At 47.7% G+C, this 24,449-nt stretch overlaps 2 protein-coding genes across 4 annotated transcripts in view; one reads left to right on the top strand and one right to left on the bottom strand.

Moving 5' to 3' along the window:
* Positions 1-86: 86 nt before the first annotated feature.
* Positions 87-9,510, bottom strand: CDK9 (cyclin dependent kinase 9). Of its 2 annotated transcripts, none has more exons than XM_039321441.1 (7): positions 9,322-9,510; positions 8,293-8,374; positions 6,284-6,374; positions 4,934-5,100; positions 3,295-3,466; positions 2,734-2,882; positions 87-1,502 (listed from the first exon to the last, which is right to left on the bottom strand). In XM_039321441.1, the coding sequence occupies exons 1-7, from the start codon at positions 9,411-9,413 to the stop codon at positions 1,137-1,139; spliced, it is 1,119 nt and encodes a 372-aa protein (XP_039177375.1). In that variant the 5' UTR covers positions 9,414-9,510; the 3' UTR covers positions 87-1,136. The 2 variants fall into 2 exon arrangements, with proteins under 2 accessions (XP_039177375.1, XP_039177376.1); XM_039321442.1 differs by having other exon boundaries at positions 2,734-2,879.
* A 1,352-nt stretch (positions 9,511-10,862) lies between these two features.
* Positions 10,863-24,449, top strand: part of SH2D3C (SH2 domain containing 3C) — a 31,582-nt gene continuing 17,995 nt past the window's right edge. Inside the window, exons 1-3 of one of the 2 annotated variants that reach the window (XM_039321447.1) lie at positions 10,863-11,165; positions 14,178-15,006; positions 23,075-23,114. In XM_039321447.1, coding sequence (XP_039177381.1) covers positions 11,129-11,165; positions 14,178-15,006; positions 23,075-23,114 — 906 coding nt within the window. In that variant the 5' untranslated portion in view covers positions 10,863-11,128. Of the gene's footprint in view, positions 11,166-14,177; positions 15,007-15,989; positions 16,138-23,074; positions 23,115-24,449 lie in introns of those variants that run through there. The other variant, XM_039321448.1, reaches the window with a different exon arrangement.

Genomic DNA, 24,449 nt, shown 5'->3' with positions numbered 1-24,449 from the left:
TGGCTTGGCGCGTCTCTGGATGTTTGATTTCGCCACAACAGAACAAAAAAAAACAACAACAACCCTCACTCGTGGTTTTTTTTTTCATAGTTTTAATTTCATCTTTTTTTTTGTTTTTGCATTTCTTCCAGCTTCATTCGTTCATTCGTTACTTTTCTCCTTTATCCCGTGCTAATTCAACGTTAAATGATCCGTAGTAGGTACTAACTCCGACGCTTTTGTGCGTTTCGAGAACGGGGATGCGGTCCCAACCCAAGCAGTTCATTCCATTTGTAATTCATTTCATCCCAAGCGCCCGAAAAGAGGCAAACATGATAAAAAAAAGGGTTCGATCTGGAGAATCAGAAGAGCTTGCAATGGGGAAAATGAAGCCAGCAAAACTTTTTAGGATTGATGATGGTTATTTTCTTCTTTTTTTAAAAAGCAAAAAAAACCACTTCACTTAGCCTCCTGCAAGAGAGCTAAGCTAGGAAGCACGTATTGGATTTTTTACTTTTTTTGCTATCCCAGGAAACGGGGTTTTTTTTTCCTTTAAAAAAGAAAACAAAAATTGCAAAATTAAAGCGAGGAGGGGGGGAAAAAAGGGGAGTCTCTCCGTGCTGCAGGAAACAGGCCTGAAGCAAACACCGGGATCATGTCGACGGTCACCGACGTCCAGCAAAATTCTCCAGAAGACCACGAATGGGAATAGCATCCTTTTTTTTTATCGGATTCCCAATCGCACAGCCCTTGTTCCGCCATGTCTCGTCTCCCTGCAGCAAAATATTAAATTTACGGCAGCCGATTCGTGCCAGCCAGCCTGTCTGCCTGCCTGCCTGTCTGCAAAGCACTCCAGGTCCAGAAAAAGAATGAATGAATTTCGGGAATCAAGGAAGCATTTCAGGGAAAGAAAGAAAAAAAAATAATAAGCAATCTCACACGCTCTCCGCCACGGCTCCAAGTCCACTGAAGGTCCTTGAAGGGTTTTCCGTAAATTGCGATTTTCATCCGAACCCAACTATTCCCATTGTTCTATTAACCCCCTCCCAAAAAGAAAAAAGAAAAGAAAAAAAAAAATAAATCACGAAATTAAAAAAAGAAAAAAAAATCTAAGAAATCACAATGCGTTAAAATCTCCGTCTCGACGCGACTTGGATTCAGAAGACCCGGTCGAACTCAGTCTGATTGGTTGCGGCGGGGTTCCTGCCCTGATTGGCCGGCTGCTGGGGCATGTGCCCGCCTCTCCTCCTGGGCGGGGCCAAGTACTCGAACATGGACTGGTTGTGGGTGGAGAGCATGTTCTTGAGGTCGGAGGGCATGGGGTCGGACCAGAAGAAGTCATGGTTCAGGGCGTCGTCACTGTCGATCCGCTGGGCGGGATCCAGGACCAGCAGCTTGTCGATGAGATCCAGGGCATAGGGATCCTTCACGTAGGCCTTCAGCCGCTCCTTGACCTTGCGCTTCTGGCCCTTGGGCAGCTCCAGCTTCTGGTACAGCTCGTACTTGTCCACGTTGGGCCAGATCTGAAAGGAGAAGTGGAATTCAGAGATGAGACGCATGGAGAGAAAAGAAGGACTAGGGGGGACGTGACAGGGGCTGCCACAAAAAAGATGTTGAGCGTCTGGAAAAAACTCAGAGAAGAGCAACTAAGATAGTCAAAAGGCCTGGAGACTAAAACCTACGAAGAACGGCTGCGGGACTTGGGTCTGGCTAGTCTAAAGAAGAGAAGAAATAGGGGAGACATGATAGCAGTCTTCCAGTATCTGTGGGGCTGCCACAAAGAAGAGGGGGTTAAATTATTCACCAGAGCATCAGTGGGAAGGACGAGAAACAATGGTTGGAAACTGATCAAAGAGAGAAGCAACCTGGAATTAAGGAGGCTTTGAAGAAGAGACAGGACAGCCATCTGTCAGAAATGGTGTAGGGCAGCGGTTCTCAACGTATGTGTGACGGCGACCCCCGTCACACAAACGTTATGCGCATGCGCGGCGCCACCCCCGGAGGCGCGCCGCCCCCCATGCGCGGCGTGCCCCCGGAGGGGACAAAATGGCAGATCGCCGCCTTTGGCGACCCCCAAAAAGAGGTTGATCGACCCCAAATGGGGTCGCGACCCATAGGTTGAGAACCGCTGGTGTACGGTCTCCTGATTGGGCGGGGGACTGGACTAGAAGACACTGATATTTTATTCTTTTGTTATTGCTCAGCTTAACTTCCTAAATTCAGTTGGAAAACACAAAGAGGTACAGAGAGTCCTTGACTTACAACCACTGTAACTTAAACAGTCACTAAATGAACTGCTGTAAGTCGAGGAATGATCCTATGCCTATTCTCTATTCTATTTCCTGTCCTATTCTATTGGCTATCCTTGACGTACGTCCACAATAGAGCCCAGAATTTTATGTTGCTAAGTGAGACGTTTGTTACGTGAATTTTGCCTCATTGGGCCACCTCTCTCACTCCAGCCGCTAAGCGAGTCGCTGCCCTTAAGTTAGTAATCTGGTTGTTAAGTGAATCTTTCCTTGTCGGAAGGTCGCAAAACGGGATCCCACGACCCTGGGGGCGCGGCAACCATCGTAAATGCGAGGCGGTTGCCAAGCCTCTGAATTCTGATCGCGTGACCGCGGGGAGCATCCGACGGTCGTTAAGTGGGAAAAAGGGTGGTAAGTGGCTTTTCCCAGGGCCGTTGTTACTTCCAACGGTCACTAAGCAAACTGTCGTTAAGTGGAGGACAGCCTTTAGGATGTCGGTTCTCACCTCGGGCGTGATGGAGCCGCAGAGCTGGCTGATCAGGGTGAGCTGATGCTGTTCGGTGTTGCCCTGCATGATGGGACTCCGTGTCCACATCTCCGCCATGATGCAGCCCCCGCCCCACAGATCAATGGGGGGCCCATAATCGCGTTCTCCTTAAAAAAAGAGAAAAGGCATCTCGAGTTAACCTTCCCAAAGATTAAATCTTCCAGCTACTCTGGAAAACAATTCTTGACTTTTCTTTTCTTGTTTTTATCAATGTTTCATTGATTTCTTTTTTGAGACAGCCCAGCCTTATGGGAACTGAAGTCCCAGGTGGAGCTCCAGAAGACCGATACTCCATCAGTCCACAAAGGTTGACCCAAGGCCCATGAGCCAGCCCAGCCATATGGGAACTGAAGTCCCACACAGAGCACCAGAAGCTTGATAATTCACCAGTCCACAAAGGTGACCCAAGGCCCATGGGCCAGCCCAGCCATATGGGAACTGAAGTCCCACGTGGAGCTCCAGAAGACCAATGCTCCCTCAGCCCCCAATCCAACCCAGAGATTCACCGCTCCTTCGTACCCAGTAGCAGCTCTGGTGGACGGTACCACAAAGTCACCACCCGGTTCGTATAGCGGTTGGGCTGGCTGTTCTTGGCCAGGCTGAAAGCCCGGGCCAACCCAAAATCGGCCAATTTCAAGACGCCATCCCGGGTGATGAGCACGTTGGCGGCTTTCATGTCTCTGTGAAGGATCTGGGAGGAAAAAAAAAAAAAAAGACGGAGAGAGACATGGGTGGCTTGTCAGGGTCGCCGTCCTGCTAGCTGTCAACCTCCAGATGGAATGTCCAAATAAAAAATCCAGGATTACTTTCGTTTCTGAAAAACTTGCTGTTTATTGAATACACGGCATGGTAAAGGCCAGGTAAAACTAACTCTAAAACCCCAAAGGCATCGGACCAAAGCATGGAACAAGGACATTCCCAGCCAAACTCCCCCGGATATTAGCGCAACTCCTGTAAACAAATTCTCTTTGTTATGAGAAACCCTCTGCTATCCTCTTCACACCTGCTAGAATGGCCTTGAAAGGTTTCCAGGAATTGGAGCGGTTTCGTTTCTCTAACTATCCCAGTCAAAAGCACCGTTTCCCTCCCCCCCCCCCACTTTACTCTAAGTCAGGGCCTGGTCTTCCAACTCGGCCCTTTGAGGACTTGTGAACTTCAACGCCCAGAATTCCTCAGCCAGCGTGCCTGGCTGAAGAATTCTGGGAGTTGAAGTCCACAAGCAGGGGATCTTTCAACTTGGCCCTTTGAGGACTTGTGGACCAATGCCCAGAATTCCTCAGGCTGAGGAATGCTGGGAGTTGAAGTCCACAAGTCCTCAAAGGGTCAAGTTGGAAGACCAGGCCCTGCTCTAATGAGGCAAATTGTCACTAGCATCACTTCACATTGACATTGTTCAATGGGAGGGAGGGAGGTTAGAATGGGGGAGGACAACGGGAGGAGGGTCTGGTAGCCAAGCAGTGCTGGGAGGGAGACACGCCAAGCCAGCCCCAGAATGTGGAGACAAAGCGGGTGCACACAAACAACCTGGAACTTTTCAATTGGTCAAAGACCAACAACAAAGGGAAAATCCTGGGGGGAAAAAGGAAAATTAAATATATCATTCGCAGGCCGTTTCAGCAGATTCTGCTTTGCTATTCCCCACAGTTCCTTTAGCTACCGTTCAGTTACAACGGCACTGAAACAAGAGCGACTTTGGACCATTTTGCCCACTTAACCACCGTGGTCGCGCGATTTACATTCAAACCCTTGACAAACGACTCACCTTTACGACAACGGCAGTGTCCCGGGGTCACGTGAACCCCTTTTTTGTGCCCCCCCCCCGACAAGCAAAGTCAAGGGGGGGGGAAGCCAGATCCCCTTCAACAACCGTGTCACTTAAACTTAAAATATTGCAACGATCCGCTTAACAAGGTCGTGGCGAGGAAGGTCGTAAAACGGGGCAGATTTTTCACCCATTTCTCCCTTGACAACATAAATCGGGGACTCAGCTGCGGCCGCTAAGTTGAGGACTGACCTGTAAGCACTTTGGCTTCAGTTGGGTCAAAAGAAAGGTCTGGGGGTCTTTACTAACTAACTATGAGTGGGGGGAGGTTTTTTTCCCCCAAGGGAAGACCAGCTGAGATCTCCGGGGTCTACGAAGCCCGCGGGGACCCCTCACCTTATTCCGGTGGATGTAGTAGAGGCCGTTCAAGAGCATCTGCATCACCTTCTTGATCTCCGACAGCGTGAACTTGACGTGAGCGTTGCTGAGGAGGCCAGCCAGGTCGTGCTCACAGAAGTCGAAGACCAAGTAGATGCTGCCCTTGCAACGATTGTACGGGGAGGCTGCGGGGAACGAAAGGAAAACGGAACCTCACATTTTATCGGCTATGCCAGTCGCTTCGTCTGCTTCATCGCGTTTGGCTCCGTGGATTATATTAGCAACAGCAATAAGCATTTAGACTTATATATGTCACTTCACAGTGCTTTACAGCCCTCTCTAAGCGGTATACAGACTACAGCCCCCAACCATCTGGGGTCCTTGTTTGACCGACCTCGGAAGGATGGAAAGCTGAGTCAACCTTGAGCCGGTCAGGATCAAACTGCTGGCAGTGGGCAGAGTTAGCCTGCAATACTGCATTCTAACCTCTGCGCCACCATGGCAGATAGATAGATAGATAGATAGATAGATAGATAGATAGATAGATAGATAGATAGATAGATAGATAGATAGATGAGAGAGAGAGAGATATATAGGATATAGATATATATAGATCATAAAAAATGGCAATCCTCACTTAACAATAGCAACAGAAATTTTGTGCCCAATTGTGGTCATAAATGAACTGTACTGAAATGACTAAAATTGACACCATGACAACAATGACATCCAGTTCAGATTTAAGAGCTATTTGATCGGAACACAGAGCCCTTCCCTTGCAAACTATCCCTTAAATTGACATATAGAATAGAGCTGGAAGGGACCTTGGAGGTCTTCTAGTCCAGCCCCCTGCTCAAGCAGGAGAACCTGTACCATCTCAGACACAAGTGGCTGTCTAGCCTCTTCTTAAAAACCTCCAGGAATGGAGCACCCACAACTTCTGGTGGCAAGCTGTTCCACTGGTTAATTGTCCTCACTGTCAGGAACTTTCTTCTTATTTCCAGGTTGTTTCTCTCCTTGATCAGCTTCCAACCATTGTTTCTCGTCCTGCCCTCTGGTGCTTTGGTGAATAACGTGACCCCCTCTTCTTTGTGGCAGCCCCTCAGATACTGGAACACTCCTATCTTGTCTCCCCTAATTCTTCTTTTCTTTAGAAACCCAAGCCCTGCACCCATTTTTCGTATGTTTTAGTCTCCAGGCCTTTAATCATCTTAGTTGCTGCTCTTCTCTGAATGTTTTTTTTCAAACTCTCAATCTCTTTTTTTTGTGATAGGGTGGGCAAAGCTGGCCGCAGTTTTCCAGGTGTGGCCTCCCTGCGGTTTTCGTTTTAGCAGATAAAATTAAGCCCAGCAAGTCTGGACAACTAACCTTTAGTCCGGCATATTTCAATGAGGTTGACCACGTTTTCGTGTTTCAGCAACTGCAGGATTTTAATCTCCCGTAAAGCTGTGATTGGAAACTAGAGAGAACAAGAGGGAGAACATATTTGCATCCAAGGCGGGAAGGCGAGGTTCTTTAGCTAGAGTTTTACACTGAATCGCAACTCATGGACAGACCTCCCCATCATTTCCAGCTGGGAAACATGTCATCCAAAAGAGAGGGATTTAAAAGGAAACAGAAAGATCTCCAGCTAATTATCCCAGGCACAAGCAGAGATTAACACAACTAGGCCAACAATCAAGTAAACAATGCCCTAGTCAAGGACAGGCCAACTCATGCAAGCAATCAAACAATACCTTATTATCAAGGAACAATCAGGAATTCCCAGCAACACTGATAAGAAAAAATAGATAAACAGAGAACAATTCCCCACCCTTCCTACTAACACCGATGATTATCCCCAGTTGGGCAATGAAATATTTCCAAGAAAATCCCCCTTTTTCAAGAGGCAACTGGAGTTCCTTAGCTTCTTCAGTTCTGACTGAATGGTGGTGAATGGAAGGATTGATGTGAATCGAAGAAGCTTCTTGGAGGCGAAGCGAAACGTCTTCAAGGCAAACCAAAGAAAAAGTCAGTTGCCTCTTGAAAAAGCACCTTTGGGCACAAACCATGACCTGGATGGTAGAGAATCTCCCTTGACATCTGCAAGGACTTCGCAATACTGACTCGTTCCAACGTGATGACCATTTAAAATTGAGTAAGTTCTATCAAACTGGTCAGTCCTAGAGGAGATCAACCCTGACTGCTCTTTAGAAGGCCAGATCCTGAAGCTGAAACTCAAGTACTTTGGCCACCTAAGGAGAAGGAAGGACTCCCTGGAGAAGAGCCTGATGCTGGGAAAGATGGAGGGCAAGAGAAGAAGGGGACAACAGAGAAGGAGGTGGCTGGATGGAGTCACGGAAGCAGTAGGTGTGAGCTTCAATGGATTCCAGAAGATGGTAGAGGACAGGAAGGCGTGGAGGGACATTGTCCATGGGGTCACGATGGGTCGGACACGACTTCGCAACTAACAGCAACAATGAAGTTCTATTACTGCTCTAACTTAAGGCTGCAAAAAACATAATAGGGAGTCCCACTGAATTCCAATTGCTTTGGTCACCCGAAGGAGGAAATGAACGGCGGCGCAGTCACAAATACACAATCAGATCAGCTTGATCCTGAAAGATTGTGAAGGAAGAAAATCAGCTTTGCAATCTGAGATAGTAAATCAACTGATCAGGTTTATTTCCCAGAGCCTGGTGTGTAACTTATAAATGAGCACAGTTCGTGTGCCACCCAAACCCACATCCTTCCCATTAAATTAAATGCTCAAATCAAAGAATCCATCGCAAAACAGGGGTCGATTTAGGCAGGTTTAAGAGGTTTAATCAGGTTTTAGGCTTGATAAAATTAAAGAGGATAAAATCTGCCGAGTGGCACAGATCAAAGTCATAGAGGGGTCCATGATGCTATGTGAGCTTGATGGTTTTCTTGTGGACGTTTCATTCCCATACTAGGTTACATCATCTGCGGTAGAAGGATGGGGTTTGTGGAGAGAAGGAAAAGGATGGAAGAGGGAAAGAGAGGAGAAAGGAGAAGAAAAGGGCTGTGAACTTGTAGACCTTTCATTACCAAACCAGGTTACAGCATCAGTGCTAGAAGACTGGAGTCTGTGGAGAGGAGAAGGATGGAAGAGGAGAAGGAAGGAGGAATAAAAGGCCTGTGAACTTGCTGGTTTTCTTGTAGACCTTTCATTACCAAACTAGGTTACAGCATCAGTGCTACAACAACAGAATTTTTATTCTTGATTTTCAGGTTTACTGAAAGTAAACATTTGTTGCTCTGTTCCCCCACCCCCCTAAAGAAGCACCCCAGATTTCCCACCCCTCCCCTTCACAGTTTCTCTCACTGCCTGTTTATTCCACCCAGATGTGTGGGGCGAACCCCGCGCCACTCACCCCCTCTTTTTCGTTCTCCATCAACACTTTTTTCAGCGCCACTTTTTTGCCCGTCTGCCGATGCTTCGCTTTGAAGACCTCCCTGCAAGGGAAGCCAAGAAGAGCATGAAGAGGGGAGGCCAATTAAGCAAAACTGGGGGGGGAGTGCATGCACCATGCCCACCTGGGCGAGGAGCTGGGGATGATAGGTTAAGAGGGAGCCGGATGGAGGATGGACTCCCAGGGCAGAAGAGCTACCGGGTTCCATCCGGAATGTCCGTTGCTGGGAGACCAGCAACGATGGCAAAGGCTGGGCTGCTGGGCCCACAAGCAGCAGGGCGGAGGACCGGCTGGCTGAGCTCATGAGGTCTCTCTCCCTCCAGGCCAAGATTCGGAAGCGCCAGGTGGGGCAAAGGGGGTCCCTGTGCTGGGGGGGGGAGAGATCTAAGGGCAGCTCAGCTCGGTCCATCCCAGGAGGGGCATTTAAAGGCCATACACAGGGGGGGGGAAGCTCCCAGGGTTGTGTGTCTGGGCTTGTGTGTTTGTGTGTGTTGGGGAGGGAGGAGGATTAAAGGAGGAAGAAGATGGTCAGGGGGGGGGGAGAAAGGCGCAAGGGGCGACTAAGCTGCCCCCACCCTCATTTCAGCTCCCTGCACTACAGCCCCCATCTTCCTGAGCTAGGAGACCGGGGGGGGGCTCTGGTTGGGGGGGGGGCACAGAGGAGGCTGGAGGAAGGGAGGGGGCTCCCCAAGGTGGGTAGGGAGCCCATGCTGCCCCACTCCAAGGGGGAGGGCCGCTCCTGGCCGGGAGCCATGGGTCTCCGGCCCTACCTGTGCAAGAGAGCCGCAGGGCGGCCGTGCACCATGGGAGCGGGGGTCCTCCCCCGGCGAGGGCGAGCAGGGCGGTGCCGGGGAGGAGGGAGGCTGCAGGCCGGCTGGGGAGGAGGGGGCTGGTAGTCCGGGCTGGGGTTCCCCCCCCCGGCGGGAGGGCCTTATGGGCTCGGGGGTGCCCCCACGCCCACGTGGGAAGGCAGGGCCGGGCGCGCCTTACCCGAAGGTGCCCTGCCCGATCTTGGCCAGCTTCTCGTACTTGGAGACCTCGTCGCAGTACGGGCACTCGGCCGCGTCGTACTGCTTGGCCATGGCCGTCCCCCGCGCCCCCCAAACGCCGCGGGCGGCCGGCAGGCTCCGTCCCCCGAGCGCGCAGGGGCGCTTCCGGCCGCGCTTCCGCCCGGCCGCGCCCTCCCTCAGCACTTCCGGCGCGGCCGGGCGGGGCCGCCGCGGGGCAGCCTGGGAGGCGTAGTTCGCAGCCGACCGGCCGGCCGGCTTCCAAGCGGCCGGGACTCCGGGAGAAGAGGATGGGCTCGGGTGGGGGGGATGATGGGCTCTGCGGAGGATGATGGGCTCTGGGAGGGGATGATGGGCTCCTTTTCCCATTTTCCCCTTTCCTTTCTTCCTTTTTCCCCCTTTTCTTTCTTTCCTCCTCCTCCTCTTCTTTCTTGTTTCTTTCCTCCTCTTCTTTTTCTTTCTTTCTTTCTTTATTTTTCTTTCTTTCCTCCTTTTTCCTCCTCTTCTCTCTTTCTTGTTTCTTTCCTCCTCTTCTTTTTCTTTCTTTCTCTTTCTTTCTTTCTTTCTCTTTCTTTCTCTTTCTTTCTTTACTCCTCTTTCTTCTTTCCTCCTTTTTTCTTTCTTTTTCTTTCTTTCTTTCCTTTTCTTTCTTTCTCTTTCTTTCTTTACTCTTTCTTCTTTCCTCCTCCTCTTTTTTCTTTCTTTTTCTTTCTTTCTTTTCTTTCTTTCCTTTCTTTCTTTCCTCCTCCTCCTCTTCTCTCTTTCTTGCTTCTTTCCTCCTCTTCTTTTTCTTTCTTTCTTTCCTTTCTTTCTTTCCTTTCTTTCCTCCTCCTCCTCTTCTCTCTTTCTTGTTTCTTTCCTCCTCCTCTTCTTTTTCTTTCTTTCTTTCTCTTTCTTTTTCTTTCTTTCTTTCCTTTCTTTCTTTCCTCCTCTTCTCTTTCTACTTTCTTTCCTCCTCCTCTTCTTTCTTTCTTTCTTTCTTTCTTTCTTTCTTTCTATTTTCTGTTTCTTTCTTCTCTCTCTCTCTCTCTCTCTCTCTCTCTCTCTCTCTCTCTCTTTCTCCTAACCCGACTCATCTTTTGAAATATGGTTGCAAAAAACGTAAAAAAAAAAAGGGGGGGGTCCCATTCCTGCCTGGGAAATAACTGCACACAGGACTGCTGTTCTAAAAATAACCGTTGATGAAAAACGAGGGAAAGTGGTAGCAAAGATGTGATGCAATGCAACACTGAGTATTTTTCCTAAAAATAAACAAAAAAGTCTGCCTTGTTAAGCTGTTTCCTCTTATCAACTCAAACGAGAAACAGAAACATTTGCGGGGGGGAAAAGACGTTTTCTTTTTTCTACAACCGTGTCTTGACTCAAGATGCGGCTTTGTCCTTTTTTTAGCCGATTTTGTTCAATTTTAACTCCGGATTTTTAACTGGGCTTTTTCATGCTTTCCCCACATAAGATTGAGGTGTTTGGTATACTGGAAAAATCAAGAGGGTAAAAATCCACTTTTCTCCCCTATAAATGCAAAGGCGTTTGGTTCTGTTCCTCCCCAGTTTCCTTTAAAAAAAAAATAACAACAAACAAAATCAAGAGAGGAGGGGGGAAAAAAACCAGTTTTGAGAGATCGGTAGGGTGCAGGCGTGCCTTGTGCAAGAAGAAAACCAGCAAAAGAGCAAGAAAGGGAGGCGTGGGTAGGTGGGTGGCTGGGTGGCTGTGGGAGAGGAAGGGAAGCAGGACAATTTGATGACACATCACTTGCAAAACTTCTCTGGGCCGAATCAAGGGGCCGAAAAAACATGGCTGAGAGCCAGAAGAAAAAAAGTGGCTTTAAAAGTAAGTGGTGGCATCAGGTGGGGGGCAAGAGGGCAGTAGATTTTAAAGGCTTGTTCATTGGGGGCAGGAAATAACCCAGGGTGCCAGACTGGACGTGTGTTTGTGTTGAGTGGCTTGCACAGATGCTGCTTGGAGGGACTTAAATAGGATACCTGCATTTTCCCCCCAGCAAAACTCCTGGATTGGCCACTATTTTTTTTCTCCCCTATCGTGTGAATGTTCAAGCTGGGGAAAACGTATAAAGGGAAGGGTAGTTTGAATTTTAAGCAAAAAACAACAACAACAACTCACTTTTGCAACTTTGGGGACAATGCAAAGGACTTGGGGAGGGGTCTTGAATTTTTCCTGAAATGTGCCAGCTGGATCGATCGACCCTGCTTTGCTTGAGTGACGAGATCAATCCCCGATTTAAACTGCTGCTTATATGGGTTGGTGGGATCCAGGCGCTTGAGATCGGCTAGCCAAGCTGTTTAGCCGGGTGAGCAATCCGCACCCAGTCAGGAGGTTAAGAGGTAAGTTTCTAGCCCTCATGATTCCGGGGTAGAGCTACCAGGTTTGGGACTGAGCTGTGCAAAAGGTAAAGGACAACTCAGAATAATTCGGAGCTAAGCGTTAGCCGATAATTGCCTTGGCAGCAGTGCAGAAATGATTTACGATTGGACCCGGTATTTACAATTGACAATTCCATCCAGTGTTTTTTAACTTGGTCTGCTTTATAGCCTGGGGTTTTTCCATTCTAAATCCAGCTTGACTGTCTGAGTGTGTATGTCAGCTACAGCAGTTGCTTCTCAACATGGTCTACTGTACGATGGAGGGACTTCAACTCCCAGAATTCCCCTAGTGGCTGGGAGATGCTGGGAATTAAAACGCACACCTTCTCCAGTGGATAAAGTTGAGAAAACGCCGCGCTGGAAGCTGCGGTATAAAATGTTTGCCCACAAAGTGAAGAGAGTCCCGGTATCTCGGAAGATTTAAACTGGGCTTGACTTCAGGATGAGACTGCCTCTCAGTGTGCTGCGGTTATCGGTCGGCCTGTCTAAGAGGCTAGTCCACATTGTTCTGAACGAGGAACCTAGAAAGCTTTGTTCCGGCAAATCGGATGCTTGGCTGAACTTCGCCAGATACGACAACTGCTCCAGCTTCTACTGTGTACAGGTCGTCCTCAACGAAACAGTTTTGTTTAGTGACGGTTCAAACTTGGGCGAGGAAGGTCGTACAATGAGGCAAAACCCGCTTAAGCGGTGTCTCCGTCCGCAACAGAAATGTAAGCTGTTGCGGTCGTAAGCCGGGGGCTTCCGTAGTAACTACAAACGGAGCAGAGCGGAGGCCTCGCTCTTTCCGAAAGCAGGTGTTGGTTGAAGGAAACGTGAAACAGGAACCCTCCCCAGGAAGTGGGCAGATTTTGATCTGCACTGCAGGCCCGTCGCTCGCTATTTGTGCTCCATAATCTCTGGGCTCTGTGACCCCCAAAACAGTGGCTTCCTGCTGTGTGGAACAAACACCCCCATCCTCCCCAGCCCACTGGGGTTGTGGAGTCTACCTCCAGGGAAGACGGTGGGTCAGGCTTTGTGGCCGTCCTACGAAGCTCAGAAGTGTTGAAATAGTGTTTGTTCCGCAAGCTAATATTGGCAGGACGTTCAGAGACAGAACATTTTAAAGGCAGAATTAGAACAGAATAGAATTCTTCGTGGTCCATGGACAACATTGGACACACACAAGATGCAGAAGCTCTCAGTGTACATGCAAGCAACAAATGATAAATCACGATCATAGTCATCGTAAAAATAATTTCATCGTAAATCGTAAGATGCAACACTTAGTGATAGTCATAGGATGCTGAATAAGAAATGAACATAAATTAGACTAGGATACTAAATAAAACAATATAAATCGTAAGATGCAAGCCACAAAGTTATCGTCATAAGTAGATTAGGAGATAGGGAATAGGAAAGCTAAGAAGAAGAATAGTAATACAGCCTTACTAGATAGTTTGACAGTGTTGTGGGAATAAGTTGTTTAGCAGAGTGATGTCGTGGGGGGGGGAATCCCTGTCCTTGTGTCTAGTTCTGGTGTGCAATATCCTACAGCGTCATTTTGCTGAAACAGTTTATGGCCAGGATGTGAGACATTTTCACAGCTTTCACATATATGATTCATATGCGATTGAAATTAAATGATTTCCTTTGGTATTGATCAATAAAAAGTTGGGAAAAAAAGGTCTTAGAGTTTTGTTTTTATACGTGATAATTGTAGCAGGATGATTGCGTGCACAAAAATGGAAAGATTTGGCAATATATACGACAGGGATAGTTGATGGAAGATGATTGTACTTGCGGAAGAGGTTAAATTAATCATTGATTAGGGGGGAAAAAAAGACGTTATCTACATTTATTGGTGGCTGGAAAACCCCTTATGGGCTTTTTTTGTGAAAAACCAAACCAAAATGAACTCACGATCTCTGGTTTTGACGATTTGTGGAAAGAAGAGTCGCAAAGCAACTTTAGAAGTATAACTGCTGCAAAGAGAGAGAGAGAAAAAACATCTAAAGGAAGGAACTTTCTTTTTCTGCTTTTCCTTCTATCTTTTTTTCTCTTTTGCACTTCAGCTTTTTTTTTTCCCCTTCTCCTTTTCCTTTTTCCTTTATCCTAGTGGCTAGTGATTTTTTTTTTATTTTTTTACTCTTAAACTCTCAACAGAATGATATTCAAAAACAGAAAGAAACCACGCCCGGCTTGATTTTCTGCACCCTCCTGTTCAAGCAGAGAGGACAATTTAAAAAAAAAAAAAAACATTCAAAATCATGCTAGGAAAAGATAGCTACGTCTCTGGGGGAGGGGGGGGATAGAAATAAATAAATATAATCCCAACAGTTTCCGATTCATTAGAGACAGTTGCAACGAGTGGAAATATGTCCGGGGAGGGGGAAAAAAAAAAACCATCTTGCAAATCTCAGCCAGTGTCGTTCCTGGGAAGTAAGTGACCCTCTTTGTTTTTGTTTTTTTTTAATTTCAGAGTTTTTTAAGCTCAAGGGGTTCGGAAGCCTGAGTAGCATTCCTCGCAGCTTCGGCTTCCGCAGAGTCTCTGTTGCCCCCAGACTCAGCGAGTCCTACGGAGGCGGGTCGCTCTCTTCTAAAGGCTTCCTGACCCTCAACTTTGAGATCACGCAAGACGACTTGGGGACTGGCCCCCAAAGCCCGTCGCATTATGCCCGCTCCAGTCACATGTTCACCCACATGGGCACCATGCCCAGAGGCAGCTCCAGACAGAAGATTGGGAGCCACGGGGCCGAGAAGGCCTTGGAGCCAACGTTGGCCAGGGCCACCGAGCTTGGAGACGTGGCGAGGGCGGCGGCTGCTGCTCCACAGACCGGTTCACCAACGTGGGGAGAAGGAGCAGAACCCAACGAGAAAGAGAAGTCATCTTCTGTGGTCAACATTGGCCCAAGCGGCTCCTCAGAAGCGACAGTCCAGGCTGAGAAATCTTCTCAACGTTTCCTTGAGCTTGGAAAGATGTCCAGCCCAGGAACAAAGGAGAAAGAACAGGATTGTCTTCAAGGAACGCCTAGACGCCTTGAGAGGGCCCAAGATGACCTAGACGTCTTCCCCTTAAGTCCATCTCACTATGCCCAGTCTTGTGATGCCTACAGCCACCTGGGCACCATGCCGAAGGCCCGTGCTGGGCAGTCCAAGAAATCCACCAAAGCGAAGAAGCCTACGAAGACTCAGCAAGACCTCAGCCAAGATCTAGCCACAGAAGCAATCCTGTCCCGTGAGGAAAGCGTCAAGGAGGCTAGAGACCAAGAGACAGCAGAGACAACCTCGGAGGAGGACCCAGAAGAAAGGTGAGATAGGACTGTTGTGGAACCCTGTTGGAACCAAGGTTTGGGTGAATGGTCCATCTCTCACTGGTTCTTCTTGGGTAATGTGGATCTAGCTCAGGGCTCTTCAAACTTGGCCCTTTGATGACCTGTGGACTTCAACTTCCAAAATTCTGGGAGTTGAAGTCCACAAGTCTTAAAGAGCCACGTTTGAAGACCCTTGAGCTAGCTCTGTTTCAAAAATCCCCCACTCTTCCCCCCACCCCAGGGAGGTCCTCTAGGAGAGTGTACCTCAACCTCAGCAAATTTACCATGGGTGGACTTCTCTGGCTGGGGAATTCTGGGAATCGAAGTCCACCCCTCAAACGCTGAGGTTGAGAAGCTCTACCCTAGGGTAGACATTCGTCGTATTGAACTAGGTTGCGGCTGAGAGAAACCAGCCCTACTACCGTAGTGAGGAGGAGGAGGCCATTACGTCAGGCAGAAGACAGGCAGATGGGAGGGAAGACATTGCTGGGAGAGAAGAGGACAATCCTTCCTACACAAGGGACACAACCCCTTTGGGTGGTGGACAAGACGAGGTCAAGGAACCAGGCAGGAAATTTTTGCTACCCGTTGCAAAAAAAAAAAAAGAGAGAGAGAGAGAGAGAGAAAGAAATTTGGTCTCCTGCCACCCAGTTGTCCTCAACGGGCCCCAACATGGCTGGTGCTTCCATGCTCCAGATGCTCTATCTGTCCTCTAAGGGTCTTCCCTTACCTTGCTCTCACCCAAGAGATGGACCCCACAGACATACACACCCTCCCAAGGGGGGGCTTTGTAGTCTCCGGAGACTGGGATTAGAGAAGGTTCCAGGTCTAAGTGGACAACCAGGAATGTCCCCTGTGCTCAGCTCTGCTGGGCTGTGCATTCCAGGGGAAGAGGGAGGGACCGGGAGGAGAAACTGAGGCCCAGAGGAAGGGAGGGAGGGAGGGAGGGGCCTGGATGGTCAAGGCTGGCAAAGCCAGAAGAGACGGAGCAGCTGAACGGAGGGGGGGGCAGCCCGTCTTGTGGAGCGTGGAGAAGATCCCCACTTTCCCATTCCTTCTGGAGTGCCACCAGACAGGAGAAGCCATGGCCGAGGTGGGGATGCGATGCCCCAACCTGGACCCGGTCAGGTAAGGCCAGCGGGATTCGTTGGGCCAGAACTGGCATTTGTTCACATCTCCATGCTGAGTTTAGTTCTTCAGGTGTTGTTCTGGAATCCCTGTTAGGTAGACGGACCCACAACATCTCAACCAGGGTCTCTGGCACAATTGACAATTGTTGCAACAGTACCCTAACAATCCTGGTTTGGGCCATTGCGCTAAGCTACGGGTTTTTGTTTTGTTTTCTTTCTAACGATGGGATGTCAAGTCAGTGACATTAACCTTATTATAAAACCAGGGTTTGCAAGCTACAAGGGCTGCGTCCTCACAGGTGAGACGTCGTGTTTTTCAGACCAAAACGGGCAGGGTTACCGATCACGGCTAAGCCAGAAATCATGGCTTACAAACCACAGTAGCCAGGTTTACATGCCAGGTTAAAAACGAAAGCACGCGAAGACAAAAACCATTTTTTTGGGTTGTATTCTCTTCTTCAGGGTTATCTTCCCAACATTTCAAATCCCACTTTTGAAATATTCAGGAAGTTTCTCCCACATCCCAGTCCACCTCTTTCGGCTGCTGTTTTTTTCATTGCATTTTAAAAAATAATAATAATAATAAAAAAATGCAATTCTATTCTTTTTCGCCCTCTTTTCTCTGCCGGCTCATCTTTGGTCTGGCCAACATCTAGGTGTCTCTACCCTCTTCCTCCAAATTTATTCCTCTTCTCCACCCCTCCAGAAAAAAAAGAAAAGACAAGAAAATCTGTGCAGGTTTGAATCAAAGGACCCGATTGATTGCTTCGGGATTGCTAGCTCCCTTAAGTCTGAAAACCGTTTGGGGTTTCCCGTCTGCTTAAGAGAAATAAACGGTGAATAAATAAATAAATTAGAAAACAGCGGTGAGTTTCCAAAAAAAAAAAATCAGCCATTGAAAGAAAGAAGCCGGTTGTTTTGATGATCAAGACAGAGAGAAAGGAAATTGGAGGGGGGCAATATTTTTTCCACCCTAATAACGATCTTTTTGAATCAAATGGATTCCTCCAGAGCAGTTTGCTTAGGATGCCGAGGGCTTATTTTAGGACGGTGGCTAATAAACCATGATTAATAACATTACAGCTATCTCTATCATGACAATAGCGGGGATGCAGGAAAGGTGACACCTTATCTCGGGCTTACTCTAAGCCAGAGGATCCCAACCCTTTGGGCACCAGGGATCACCGGTTCCGTGGAGAGGTTTTCCCACGGACCGGAGAGTGCGTGGTTTTGTGTGCGGACAGGATGCTGGCATGCATGCTGGCATGTACCGGTTCACAGACCAGGGTTTGGGGACTTTTGCTCTAAGCCCTCTTTCTCTGCACCGTTTGTGAGGTATAGCTTCACAGCACCCCTGTGAGGTAGGCCAGGCTCCGAATTTCTCCCCCTCTGCGGGAATATAACCCTGGTTTTTTTTTTTCTGAGTTCAGCCCTTTAATCGTCTCTCCCTTCCTAATACTCGGTCCCAATCTTACACCCCTACTCCGTGGGGGAAATGGCAAAGATCCTAGTTCGGCCCCATTGCTTTGGGGGTGTAATTCCATCCTTGCTGGGGAAGATGGGAAGTGTATTCCAAGAGGAAGAGCATCCGGTTGGGACAATACGGATAATCCACAATTGAGCCCAAATCTCTCTTGCTGTAAGTGAGGTAGCTCTTGAAGCAAGTTCTGCTTCTATTTTACGACCTTTCTCGCGCCCACAATTATTAAGTGAATCCTAACAATCGTTAAGTTAGTAACGCAGTTGTTACGTGGCTCTTGTTTCCCTCATTGTCAGAAGGTGGCAAACGGGGAATCATACAACTCCCAGGCCATTTGCAACCGTCATAAATGCGAGTCAGTTGTCAAGCATCCGCAGGTAACTCCCTTGGGCCATTTGGGACGCGGCAACGGTCGTTAAGGGTGAAAAACGGCCGTATAAGTCACTTTTTCCAGGGCCGCTGTAGCTACGAACGGTCACGAAATGAACTGTTGTTAAGTTGAGGATTAGCTGCTCTTCAAATGCTTTGTTTTTATTCGCTTACATCGGTTTAAAGGTGAAATGTACTGTTGTATGTCGAGGATTATCTGCGCTTCAAATGCTTTGTTTTTATTCGCTTACATCGGTTTAAAGGCCACCTTGTCTGGTTCGCATGTGAGTCCTGGGTCCGTAGGTCAGATTGATGCCTGGGGGGGGGGAATAACAAGCTCACCCTGTTGGTCTTTCAGTTCCCCCCCCCTGCAAAAAAAGAGAATACTTTAGCATCTGTACAGAGTATTGTTAGGCTTTCTTGTACCCTAAAAAAAAAATGATTTTATTTGGAAGGGCACAGATTCAAGATTGCAAGGAAGCGTCTTGGCTTAAGCTGCAGGCGGCCAAGATCGGGCTGACCCCCACGCCCCAGCAAGGCCGTAAAATCCCCCCCCCGCCGCCCTTTGACCCATCAAGAGAAAAAAAAGTGGTCAGCTTCCTTCAAAAAAATTCCCACCATCTTTTCCTTGCCGAATTACCCGAGCTGGCCTTTTCCTGGGAATCAGACGCTGGCGGAGAACATCTGCTAGCAGTTAGGAGGCCAAAAAGACAGATATTTATATATATGTATCTTTTCCCTGCGTGGGAGTCCGGGGGTGGAGGATCTGGGGAGGGGTTTTTTTTTTAAGCAGGGTTTAAGATGAGAAGCAAGGAAAGGGATTGGGGGGGGGGGTCTTAGGGAGACAGCAGCCGAAAGATTTCTGCTTTTTTCAGATTTAGTCCCCAGTTGCTCTCCAATTCTTGGTTTCCTGCCCAGAATCCCCCCCCCATCCCATCCTCCAGCCAGATTCTCGACCCTGGAATTTTTCTCACGGTCCCCACCCCCCCATCCCACCTCCCAAGGCTGTCTTCTTCTGGTGCTTTGTGCTGCTGCGGGGAAAACTTTGGGGGCAACTGGGGTGGGGGCCTGCAAAAAGGCCCATCGAGGTTGGAATGAGGTGACAATAGCAAATTTTTTGGGGGGGGGGAAGAAAAAGAGCTCTTAGGGTTGGGGAGGGGGTGTTCCGAGATCACGAGGGTCTCTGCAGATCGGTTTCCCACGCTTCTGATTTTGTCCTGGCGGCTGGCCAAGTTTGTTACAAACCTCTTCAACCAGGGTTGAACCAGGCTGGTTCGACTCTTAAAGAGCGTTTCAAAGCCAGGCAAATCTGGCCTAGCGTGGGAGAGGGGATAAACTATGGTTAACCAAAAAACAGGACATCGTTGTCTATCCGGGAGCTTCCTCCCTCCGGCTCCTCCCTTCCTTCGCCCGGCTTTTGCTCGGCGCAAGATGCTCTTTATTTTTAAGCATTTCGCTCCGAAACAAGAGATACGCCGTTTGGAAGAAACCAGTCATCTCTGAACGAGTCAGATAAACTGCCTCTGGATGTGGAGGCTCTAAAGGAGCTAACGGCCGGGATGGGCTGGCAGCCACAGTGTTACAAGAGCCTATATTTGAGAGTTTGTCTTCACAGCCGTTTGTTTTGTTTGTTTGTTTTGCTACTGTTATATTGATGTGTGTATTTTCAGCGAGAATGACCGGGACGCTGAGCAGAAAAACACACGTACTCTCCTAAGAGGAATTATTGCTATAGTAATCATTAAAAAAAAAAAAACTGGGCTGAGATCATTCCTCAAATGAAGCTGGCTTGTTGAATATTTAAACAGCAGATGCTCTGCCAGCCTTCTTCGCCATCTAACCCGTCTCTTGGCTTCCCAATTTGTCTCCCGCGTCGACAAGGACTTTGCTGATCTCAGCCTAACTTTAGACGCAGTTTACCACTTGGCCAAAACCAGATGAAGGAAGTTCCTTACGTTCAGGGGCTGTTTCTTCACTTGTAGGGGGGGGGGAATCAAATGTTCCTTTGCTGGCACTACAATTCTTTTTTTTGTTGTTGTTTTTCCTATTCTTTTGTAGCCTGTCCAATTGAGTTGCAAATGTCATTTGCTGGATTGTATTCAAGCGGGCAGAAGTGATGGCTGATGGGTGGGAGACAAAGAGACTGATAGCAAATCATATAAGGTAGCCTGATAAGCTGAGGATAGAAGGGAGAGGTTAAGGGGAGAATAGAATAGAATAGAATAGAATAGAATAGAATAGAATAGAATAGAATAGAAAATGGAGATATAAGAGTAGAGTAGAATATAGAATAGAATAGAATAGAATAGAATAGAATAGAATAGAATAGAATAGAATAGAATAGAACAGAACAGAACAGAATATGGAGATAATAAGAGTAGAGTAGAATATAGAATAGAATAGAATAGAATAGAATAGAATAGAATAGAATAGAATAGAATAGAATAGAATAGAATAGAATTATGGAATGGAGTGAAATGGAACAGAACCGGGGTTGGTTGTGATCTACCTGTAATCTACCTGTACCCCAATGGAACCACCTAACTTTTTTGGGGGCTGGACTAGAAGACCTCCAAGGTCCCTTCCAGCTCTATTCTATTCTATTCTATTCTAATTCTTATTCTTATTCTTATTCTTTTCTATTCTCCTTTATTTGGCCAAGTGTCATAGATACACAAGGAATTTGTCTCCAGTGCATAAGTTCTCAATGTACATGCAAAGCCACAGAGTAATAATAATCACAATATCCAAGTAATAATAATAACAATAAAGATACCAACAAGAGAAGGTAGTGGAATAGATGAAAAGGATAAAAGCAATTCAGTCCTACTCCATGGATAAATAGACACATGGGTAAATAGATTTAAATGTTATTTAAATTTATATTGAAATATACTTAGACAAGGGGAGACATTTACAAGCAGAAAGAAGAAAGAACTTCGATGGGAGGCGGAGTGGAGTTGACAGAGACAAGAAGTTGGGGGGGGGGAAGTTTCCTGCCCAAGAAAACAATTTAACCTGTACAAGAAACAGGAAAAGCGTCCTAATATTTAGCCACATCCTACTTCACGGTGGAGAAATCAGCCCAAAGGGAAAAAGGATGAAGACTAACCACTTCCAGCACAGGAAGCCCGCCTGGTTGCTGACCCCTGGACCCTCCCAGCTATTTTCGTCCCTCTTCTCCAGCCCCCACCGTTTCCATCCTGCAAGATGGGCCTTGGTGTTCCTGCCGTTCAGGAACTGTTGGGGGGAAACAGATGGGGTGGGGTGAGCCGGGTAGGGAAGCAGCAAGGAAACGGGTGTGCGCACATCTGTGCGTTCCTCGCTTCCTCCCCGATCCTGGGGGAGAGGCAGGAAAAGAGAAACTAGCAAAAAAAGTGTTGAATCAAAGCAAAAAAAAAGACCCCGATTGTCATTGCCAAACAGCCCGGCTGTTGACAAATAGTGTGCAGGCCACCAGCTTGTCTATCATATTTTTAAATGTCTTTAAAAAAAAAAAAAAGTCTCAAAGGTAAGAACAGACCCACTTTAAGCCATGTTGATGAGACACCTAGCTAGATAAGCCAAAGAGGTTCCTATTATGTCTGGGACAATACAGGGAAGTCCTTGACTTAACTGATTACAATTGAGCTCAAACCGTCTGTTGTTAAGTGAGACATTTGTTCAGCGCGTTTTGTCCCATTTTACGACCTTCCTTGCCACGGTGGTTAAATGGTATAGGGTTTCCTGCCTGAGCAGGGGGATGGACTAGATGACCTCCAAGGTCCCCTCCAACTGTATTATTATTATTATTATTATTATTATTATTATTATTATTATTATTATTGAGGATTATCGCACAGTCAGCCAGATGTTCAGACTGGATTTGGCATTTTGTCTACCTATCGAGTCCTTACCAAGGACCTGGGATAGGCAGATGTGGATGTTTGATGGTATTATTATTAATCATCATCATCATCATCATCATCATCATCGCACAGTCAGCCAGATGTTCAGACGGCATTTGGCATTTTTGTCTACCTATCGAGTCCTTACCCAAGACTTCCCCCATTGGCTTTGCTTGTCAGAAGGTCACAAAAGGAGATCACGTGACTCCCCAGGGACTCTGCGACCGTCATAATAATAATAATAATAATAATAATAATAATAATAATAATAAAGTTGGAAGAGACCTTAGAGGTCATCGAGTCCAACCCCCTGCTCAGGCAGGAACAAGTCAGTTGCCCAGCGTCTGAATTTGGATCACATGGGGATGCTATGGCGGTCATAAGTGTGAAAAACGGTCACAAGTTATTTTTTTTCTGTGCCGTTGTAACTTTGAACAGTCACTAAACATTGTAAGTCGCAGGCTATTCTATACCATCGGCCTGCTCTACAGGGTTGTTGTATCACGGATTGACAGACTACGTTAAACACGGCGTTCTGAATTCTCCAAAGGGATGCGTGAACCCCAAGTCTTGAAAAGAGATACAGAGGGTGATACCTAATTATAAGCCAAATATCCCAAGACTTTATTAATGCAGTGATGTCTTTGTTCAATTTTCAATGCACAAAATTGAAAAGAGAAAAAACCTTTGCTAAATGCTTTCGGTGCATTCTTAACTAGAAAGCGAGGCGCTCAAAGCCGGAGAAAATATCCATTGATAGATGTATACCATAATATATCCGAGAGCAACCGGAGATCGTTCAACGGAAGACGTTCACTGCACTTAAGCCAGGGTTTGCTGAAATGTAGGTTTGTGCCTGTGCTCGGTCCAGCCTGTGGATTGATGGCTTCTAAACCAGGGTGGTCAGTCTAGCAACCTCTGGGGGCACCTTTCAAAGGAGGTAGCCAAGGTTGAGCTTGCAAAGAGAAGCCCCCGACAGCGAGGCAGGCGTCGGCATATCATTTGCAATAAGTGACATAAATAAAAGATGGTTTTGAATATCCAAAAGTGGGTGTTCCGGTTGGGTGCTTTGTCTGCTACTAACTGCAGCTTGTTGGTTTCCTGTTGGTTCATTTTAGCAATATTTCCAAGGTTCCACTAAATGGCTATTTGTACGTCGACCAGTTTTGCCCATTTGTAACGATGTTCTCCTTTTCTAGGCATTCTGACGGATTGGGATCTTCGAGTGAATACGTTAAGGTAGGGAAACCCGTCTGTCTCCTTTCTCCTCTTTCGGTAACCTGTGATTATAAGGCGTATGGATCTGATCGACGCCTCCAAAATGCGTTCCCTTAAGCTTTGACGCTCGCACCTCATTGCTTCGGTTTAGGACAGTGATGGCGAACCTTTTAGAGACCGAGTGCCCAAACTGCAACCCAAAACCCACTTATATATCGTCGTGGGCCAGGTGGGTGTGGCCAATTGGATGGGTGTGGCAAATTGGGTGGGCACGGTCCATTGGGTGGGCATGGCTGCGGTGGTAACGGCAGACTGGGTGGGACTAAAAAGTTCAATCAATCAATTCCAACTTTGCGAGATCTTAATTTTTCCGCGAGAAGTTGACATTGATAAATTGAAACTTTTTTTTTTTGCACATGGCTGTGGAGGCCTAAAGCAAAAAGAGTTTATAAAACCCAGCTGAAGGCGTAGGATTGGGGCGACGGTCCGCGTGCCCACAGAGAGGGCTCTGCATGCCACCTTTGGCACGCGTGCCATAGGTTTGCCACCACGGGCGTAGGATATCGGGTTTTAGGACCCACTGGGGTGATTGTTAACCTGTCACGATAGACAGCGAGATGTTCCCCCCCAGCTTGCGCTCCTGACCACAGGACCTTCATTTGGCTGGATGTCTGCTGGCCTTGCGAGGGTCAGCATTGTCCTGGCGCAACAATTCAGCCTGCAGAGCTGCCAGCCTGATCGAAGGGTGCATAAATCTTGCCGAAGGAAATGAGAACAGGGCTGGGGATGAGGATTGTAGATTTAAAAAAAAAACACCGACGATTGCAAAGGGAATAGCAGGAATATACGGGAAAGTCAATGAATGCAATGTAGCCAACACCCAGTTTCGCTTGCAGCCGGTCGCTACAAGGGGCACCAAAATAAATGTTCAGCGGGCTTCTGTGTATAGGAAGGTGCCGTTGCTCTGAAGCTGCCAAGCCTCAACCAGAAGGTGAGAATTCTTCTCCAACCGCTTGCGTCCATGCCAACATTCCTGGCTGCCTGGCATCGCGTTCCAGCCCAGCTGCCACCTGGGTCCCCAAAATGGGCAAACGAAGAGCTGGTATCTCTGCTTTTTTTTTTTTTTTAGCAAGGAAGAAGCCAAGGGGCTGAGGGGGGGGGCCCACGTCCGTGGCCCCGAGAAGCAGAATTAATGCCAAAGCTGGAAGGGGATGATGGATGGCCTCAGGCCGAGCCCTACCCCTAATGGGACAGATGGACCTGAGACATTAGGCGAGGAAATTAAGATTGCAATCTAAATGGGAGGGATTGCCAAGCAATTTGCAACCTGCTCTGGGGACACCGGGAGGGAAACAG

This window comes from Crotalus tigris, unplaced genomic scaffold (genome assembly GCF_016545835.1).
Source record: "Crotalus tigris isolate CLP2741 ecotype Arizona unplaced genomic scaffold, ASM1654583v1 scf7180000023746.1698619, whole genome shotgun sequence".
Taxonomy (NCBI): Eukaryota; Metazoa; Chordata; class Lepidosauria; order Squamata; family Viperidae; genus Crotalus; species Crotalus tigris.
The sequence above is the reverse complement of the archived record's forward strand: the minus strand, read 5'-3'. Positions and strand labels throughout refer to the sequence as shown.